At 40.5% G+C, this 7,721-nt stretch overlaps 1 protein-coding gene across 1 annotated transcript; it reads right to left on the bottom strand.

Moving 5' to 3' along the window:
* Window positions 1-1,194: 1,194 nt before the first annotated feature.
* LOC111239683 (major histocompatibility complex class I-related gene protein-like) lies at window positions 1,195-6,679 on the bottom strand. Its single transcript, XM_022769577.1, has 5 exons — window positions 6,536-6,679; window positions 6,114-6,383; window positions 5,283-5,555; window positions 3,826-4,031; window positions 1,195-1,242 (listed from the first exon to the last, which is right to left on the bottom strand). The coding sequence occupies exons 1-5, from the start codon at window positions 6,579-6,581 to the stop codon at window positions 1,195-1,197; spliced, it is 843 nt and encodes a 280-aa protein (XP_022625298.1). The 5' UTR covers window positions 6,582-6,679.
* Between the last annotated feature and the right edge of the window lie 1,042 nt (window positions 6,680-7,721).

Below are 7,721 nucleotides of genomic sequence, written 5' to 3'. Positions count from 1 at the left end.
ATCCTACTAAAGGAAAAATCAACAATTCACCCCCAAAAATAAGCGACACAAGTGGACAGGCAGCACAAACCGCTTTACTGTATGAAATCAATTGAGAAGCAATCTGATCTGAAGATTCTTGTGGGAACTACTGTGCGGGAATATGGGCTCTAGGCCAGCTGCTCAGGCAGCCTTCTGTCCCTGTGTATAACTCAAAGTGAGAGGTTGTTCCATATCTTGGAAAGGAAGTCAAACATGTTTCATGCCGGCGATAGGCCTCTGCCACAGTCGTCCCTTGTCACCAACTCTGTTTGTCGGTTTGTGACAGCGTGAGGAGAGCTCTGAAAAAAATCTGAGGGAGACTCAGTAGTGGCCGCAGTCATGAACTTCCTTCACGTCGAAAGGGCAATTTGTATAATGGTTCACTGCAAATCTGATCAAGGACAGCGACTCTTACTCATGAGTAGTTTTATGGGGCGCCTCCCTCCTTGGAAGGAACCCAAGAAGAACCCAGAGCACGCTGCAGAGATGAGATGTATCCCATTCTGGTCTGAACCGCCTCAGATCTACCCTAGGCTGCTGGCAAATATCATTGAGTAGGAGTAGAGAGGGAGGATGGAGACTACTTTCGTCTTGACCTAATCTCTGACACAACAGATCATACTCCACAGATGAGTAGCAGCACGGAAATGGTAATAAGATGGAAGGACGTTTTTTAAAAGGTATTGAAGTCTTTCAAAGAAAAGAATCCAAAAAAGGACTGCTTCACAGGATCTTGCTGTCATCATAACTGTCCTGAGTCTAATGTTGACCGCTTTTTTTCAAACGACTGTTTCTGTTAATTTATGAGTTTTGGTTGCAAAGACGAATTCAAAGCTAACTTTTAGAGAACAAACTCTACAGACATGACGTCAAAGCATTCACAGGCAGTGTCTACTGCTTTCACTGCTTACCTTCATTGCTTCCCTGATCCTCTGCTTTTGTCCAGTCTTTGAGGGACGATGTCACTCACTATCACGTACCAGAGAGCTTGACAACACACAGTCCGTACCGTCGTCCCTCCAGTCACTAACAGAGGTTGACTGATGAAATGTCACAGTTGTCAAACGCTATCTAAGTGCGTTAGAGAGTCTATCATGGTTGGAGAGTATCTCTGCCTGGTCGCATCGTCTCTCATGACAGCTCTTCTCTCACATTCTTTTCCTCCAAGAACATTCACAGCTTCTTGAGGGAGAAACCCCCATTGTAGCGTTGGCAGCTAGACTGGAGAGGAGGGAGTCTTCGGAGGAGAGACACATGAGGAGTCTTCGAGGAGAGAAGACCAGATGTCTCGCGGGCATGAGTAGGATATGAGATGATGAGGGATAGAGAATAGGAAAAGAGAAGACGAGAGAGACGAGATGAAATGAGAGAAAAGAAGAAGACGCAGGACAAGAGATCTGGACGGAAAGGACGAGACGTATGCACACTGCTAGAGAGAGACGAGAAGATAGAGCACGGGAAAGAGAGAGAGAGAGAGAGAGAGAGAAAAAGAGAAAAGAGAGGAGAGAGAGAGAATAGGAAAGAGAGAGAGAGAGAGAAAGGAGAGAAAGAGAGAGAGAGAGAGTCGAGAAGAGGAAGTAGGAAAGTAGAGGAGGTGAGAGTGGTGAATGGAGAGAGAAAAGGAATGAAAAAAGAGACAAACAAGAAAGGTAACGATAGGAAAGAAAATGAAGAGATTCAATTATGTGAGCTAATCAAGATGAAGCGTTGTATCCTCCAACCAACGCGTACAGTCAACGTTACAGGAAACAAATGGTCACAGGTCTCTGCCTTCCTGGAAGTTACAGTGCTTGTATAATGCCAGGGTTTTTTGACAGAAAAGCATTATGAAATGTCACCAGTGAATTGACCTTTGACCTGTTGGATTTAAAATGTATTTTCTCCAAATCATGTCATCCATTACCACATTCTGTGTTAGATTGTGTTCTGATGAATGAATGAATTGTTTGCTCTGAAACCTGGATGATTCTCCAACATATGTGGATCGTTTCCTACACATATCTCCCATCCGCAAGTTCTGGTAATCATCAGAGAGGGGAGACTTACTCTCATCCACTAAAGAGAGTCACTATGAGGAGAAGGACCTCACCCTTTTCCTATGGTTCACCAGGCATCGTTTTCCTTCTTAACTAACTCCATAAGACACACTCTTTGAACTCACTGGACTCTCAAACTAACTGTCCACTGACCCATAGCCAGTCTGGAACTGAAAGTGAGTGTCAGAGCACCTGAACATTTCCGTCTCTACTGATTGGTACAGGACTGACTCAAATCTTAAAGAAGGTAAAGTCAGACTGAGAGGAGTGATGATACACTGGTAATTCAGTCTGAGTAGTCTATATGAATATTGTGTGTTTCATGAAACACATCAGGGTCATGTGATTCTACTTGTCTGCAGCATGCTCTTCCCTATAGTTCCAATACTTCTTCAGCCACCAACACACGAGTTAAGAAGTTCTTTTGCTCTTATTCTTTTTATTGTGCTCAGCATCCCATGTTCAGTTTGGTGACACAGCCTGTGGGTCGGAGCGACCAATGTCATGTTGTTCAGGTCAATGACAGAAATCTTCTCCATCATAACCAAACTGAAAAACCAAAACTTCTCCAGTCTCATCGTCCATTCACAGCCACCATCCCTGTAAAATGTGGACAACCTGAGACAACAGAACAGAGACTGAAGTTAACAGTGATGGACAAGGAGATTTCTCCTTGGAAAGAGGCATCTTTGATAAAAGTTGTGTCTGTGCTTTGTTATAGAATTGTATTGTGTGTTAGACTCTCTCTGTTTATTGAGTATCCAGTTGTCTTGCACTCCATTGTCACGAAGGAAAGGGTGAATATAGCTACTCCAGTGCGAGTCATCAGGGAGGCAGAGTCTATGTGAGGTCTCATGTTAAACTTCCTGTTCCCTGTCGTCTGTCGATCATCCATGTGACGGAAGTAGCTACTTGTTCCTCTATCATTTAGTTTCTAGAGTCTGTTTGACTCTACTGTAAATGTCTGCTTTAAAACATCACAGCACTTTGATATACTTCTAATCAGTGGTTTTCATATTTGGAACAATTTCATAAATTGGCAAAGTGTGGAATATACAACCAAATACTTTAACTGCACGCTGTGACACACTGATGCTTTATATCTGGCTATAATCCTCATCGTTTACAGTCGTTAATTGTTTCTCACCAGTCTCCTCTGCTGAGTTTTAAAACTCTGAAATATTTCAATGTTAGAAAAATATAATCAGTGTGAATTAATGAGTTAGTGGAAAAAAGTATTAAAACACAGATATAAGAGTTACACAATAAAACAATAAAACCACACTGAACCATCACTTTGGTTGAGGGCGCTGCCTCCAAATGGACATTACCTGCTTTTGAAGACGTTATCGGACAAATCGTCATAACACTTCTGCTGTTATACGCCAGCTGCAGAGGTCCGGTATCCTAAATAATTTTTCATACCAGTCGCGATGGTTCAAACAACTCTTTTGTCGCAGTAATCCTTTGAATATCATCACCATGGTCTCACACATTCACTAACAGGTGGAGAGATTTTGTGACTCCAGAAGACAGCAGTGACCAGCATACCTTAGGGAGTATTTCACTGTGGCAAACACGGGTTTTCTGAGAATTTAATGGACTTTACAATCATCATAAAATATAGAATGTATTCAGCTAGGATTAGGTGGAAAAATGATTGTTTTATTAAGTTGAATGGTAAGTGAAATAAATCATGCAGGAAGTGTACGCAGGAGAAAATGCAGAGTAAAGAAATAGAGAGAGAAAGAGATAATAAATAGTAAACTAGATTCACTGATGAAATGTTCAGGTCAACTCTCATCTGGAAGGTTTCATCATGGTTGGGGAGGATCTCTCCTTGGTCCACGTCCTCATAAAGATCCTCTCCATCTTTCCTCCAGAACATCACAGCTCTGTGAGGGAAGAAACCTGTAGCGTGGCAGCTGACTGGAGAGGAGGGAGTCTTCTGGAGGAGAGACACTGAGGGAAGCTCTGGAGGGAGAGAGTAAAAGTGAAAAAGAGTTAAAAGTGTTTAAAAGTAGTGATGTGCAACACCATTGATACCAAGTCATACCCAGGACCCAACATGCATGCATGTTAATTGACACTTGAAAACTCTTGCCTCAAACTTCTTACAAACATTCTAACTTCACATTTTTTGTCTGAAGAAGTTCCACACGCGATTTCGTTTGCATTCGGCCATCATCAATGTAACACTCTGTTCAGTGGCTCGTGTATTTATAGAGCTGAAGTACATATGACTATGACCGGCGGAAGGTAAAGTAGTTCCTATCAACCAGGTATTATTTAGACTAGATCCTGGTGATAGCATTGTTACTTTCTACTGTGTCCCTGTTGATGATAAAAGACACATTTACCCCAAATCATTGAGTTAAGGTATCGATCATTTAATGTGAGAATCGATCCTAGAACAGAAATGTTTGAAATTGGAAGTATCAATATTTCAGTATGGATCTGTACACCACTATTTAAAACATGTTCTCTTCGCGTTAGTGTGACGGTGTTCCCTGTTGTCTCTGTAACAGGCAGCGCACTGATCTGAATCTACTGCAGGTAACATCGGGCTATGCTTGACTACCTCACACAACCCCATGTCAAAGAACCGAACTATCCCTTACCACACGTTTTAAAGGTATCAAATGCATACCATGACAATTATTGATATTGATCAACAGGGAAAACTAATTATTGTGAATATTTTTTGGCCATATCACCCAGATCCATAAGAAACTCCTTCAGGTCATGTGACTCTTAAAGACATAAAGACCTGGAGGACCAGCAATTTTTCACTTTTTAACTCAGACAAAAGTGAAGTTATTGTACTTGGCCTTAAACACCTCAGAGACACACTATCTGATAATATAGTTACTCTGGATGGCATCACCTTGGCCTCCAGTGCTACAGTCAGTACCCTTTGGACATGGACATGTCTTTTACTTCACACATAAAACAAGTCTCTTCAGGGGCTTTCTTCCATCTTTGCAACATTATTAAAATCAGTATTAATAATAATAATACTAATAATAATAATACTAATTATTATTAGTATTATTATTATTATATCCCCCCACCCCCTGTTGCCAGGTGCTGCTCTTTGTGAGAACTGTTGGGTTTCTCTCTATAACAAAGTAAGGTTTCGACCTCACCCCTTTAAAGGGCTGTGAGATAATGTATATTATGATTTGGCGCTATACAAATAAATATGAATTGAATTGATTCTACCTGTTCTCTGCAGAGAGCTCTTCCCATATTGCACAGACACCTTCAGCGACTCAGGGCAAACATGATTGAAGAAGTTCCCATATCTTTCTGTAATTGCTATGTTATTATCCCATTCCTGTGTGGCAGCCTCTGGATTCAGAGCGATCCATGTCAGATTCTTCAGGTCAAATGATAAGAAGTCTTCTCCATCATAACCAATCTTCATAAAACTAGTGACCTCTCCAGAATTTTCATCCCATTCACACCCACTCCTCATCTGCACAATGTGGACACCTGAAAGAGCGTCAGACAAAAGAGACTGCAATTAAAACACTGATACATTTGTAATGACAGAATATAACATGAAAACATTTCTAATGAATACACAGTCTGTTGGTTGAGATGGAGCTTCTTTAATACGTCCATCTAAATGTCCAGTACCTGCGACCAGATGGGAGCAGAGTTCAAAATGGACTGAGGAGGTGTCTGAGGTATCGTGATATTGTGAGTGCTATTGGGGGTTGGGAGACAAATGATTCTTCAGCTCTGACACAACTGGCCCACCAGCAGAGTTCAAGGGTGGAGAGGAGATTGACAAGGGTGGTGGCAGTGGTGCAGTTCAGGATCTGCTCGATGACACAGCCTCACCTGTTCTCTCTCCCATTGCTTGAGCTGCAGCTTCTCCTACGGCATCTCCTCCACAACCTGACATTGCACTAAGCTTCTAATTCCTTTTTAATAGATTTTCACACACAACCCCCCCACCCCAACATACACACACACACCCTGTCACCATAGAGGGTCAATTTTGTCACTTTATAATGAAGCATGCACATACATATTGTAACCTACCTCCACTATGGTTGAAGAGCTGCATGTAAGAATCAACTATGCCTTTGAAGAGCTCAGGCATACTCTCAGAACACCATATGTTGTACTGCAGAAGTTCTTGAGGGTAGATGATGAAAATCATTTTCAGCCAGTCCTGTTTTATTACTACTACCTTTGTGTTGGTGTCGCAGTAACCCACTGTGATGTCATCAATCTGTCCAGCACCAACAAACTCAGGGAGGTTTGTTACTCCAGAAGACTCAGAGATGAAAAACGTCATTGAGTGTTTCACTGTGGGACAAAGAAGGTGTTCAGATTTTCAGCCAGTCTATAAAGTCTACAAAGAAATGTCATGTATTTGCTCTGTTGATATCACTGTCAGTGGACAGAAAATGAAACTGTTTCTGCAGCAAAGAGCTTAAATATTTAAAATGTTTTCTTACCTGGAGATGAAACGTGACAGAAGAGGAGCAACAAAAATAATTTCATCTTGGACTGAAAAACAAGTAGAGCTGAAGAGCTGAGAATCAGCTGATGTGAAGTTTTGCTTCGGTCCAATGATGTTTCCTGGTTTAATTTCCTGGTTTCTGTGATAAAAGGCGTGTTCACATTTTATTTACCAGTTACACACTGCAAAAAGAGATGTGTTAAAAATGACACATTCTGTGTAGAATTTTAACACACGTAGTGAGTGTGTTCAGGGACAACACATGATGTGTCAAATTTAACACAATAAATGTGTGAGCCATTTTTAACACACAAATTGTGTCAAGTAATTTTACACACAAATGTACATTAAGTGCTGATTATCTGTGGCTGAAAATGACCAGAAACTACTAATTAATGTTAATACTACAACTTAATGTGTTAAACATTACCAGGCATTTATAATTCTAAAAATTAAAGGGAGAAACAGATGTAAAAATGTTAGCCATTTAATCAACAGTCAAATGCACGGTACAGAACGACGCATGAGTGCAGAGTACAAAAAATGTTTTAAATTTGAATTTTATTAACTCCTACTCTTGAATGCTTCAGGTAAACTGAGATATCACTTGTGATGCACTATATAGCTACACTATACATGGAAGGCATTACTAACATCATCATACTTGCATATGGTAGGCGGTAACGCAAACATTACACAGTTATGACTAGTGGATAACATGTAACACGATATAACATGAATCTTTTAACATAAAAGCAGATCCACCTTATCTCATAACATGGATACATGTTCAAAGATAACAATTATAACAAGATAACAACAATGACAATCATTCTTGAAATAAGACTGTAAATTGGAATTAATTTGTTTAATGCCAGACAGCATTTCAGCGTAAAATTAAAGTAATTTTTCAGATTACATCACCGAGTGAGTATTGTAGCGGATCATGTATTACTACTGTTGTAGTACTGTACTACTGTTCAGTATTTGTTCATTTTGAAAGGTGTGTCTATATCTTTAAACATTTGTTTAGCAGTTTCAAACTCGCCCATTAAAGACTGTACAGACTCATTGTGAAGTGGTACCTGCAGATTATTCAACAATGTACCGTAAATCTTGGACTATAAACCGCTACTTTTTTCACACGCTTTGAACCCTGCGGCCTATACAACGATGCAGCT

This window comes from Seriola dumerili, unplaced genomic scaffold (genome assembly GCF_002260705.1).
Source record: "Seriola dumerili isolate Sdu_G_001 unplaced genomic scaffold, Sdu_1.0 BDQW01004066.1, whole genome shotgun sequence".
Taxonomy (NCBI): Eukaryota; Metazoa; Chordata; class Actinopteri; order Carangiformes; family Carangidae; genus Seriola; species Seriola dumerili.
Note: the sequence above shows the minus strand (reverse complement) of the source record. Positions and strands in the feature narration are given on the sequence as shown.

Excerpts from the sequence above, each read along its gene's own strand:
- LOC111239683 (XM_022769577.1), bottom strand. The coding sequence starts at position 6,581 with ATGAAATTATTTTTGTTGCTCCTCTTCTGTCACGTTTCATCTCCAG. Across the intron at positions 6,384-6,535 it reads CTGTCACGTTTCATCTCCAG|TGAAACACTCAATGACGTTT; the intron begins GTAAGAAAACAT and ends TTTGTCCCACAG. Across the intron at positions 1,243-3,825 it reads ACATTTCATCAGTGAATCTA|TCTAGCTGCCAACGCTACAA; the intron begins GTTTACTATTTA and ends CCTCCTCTCCAG.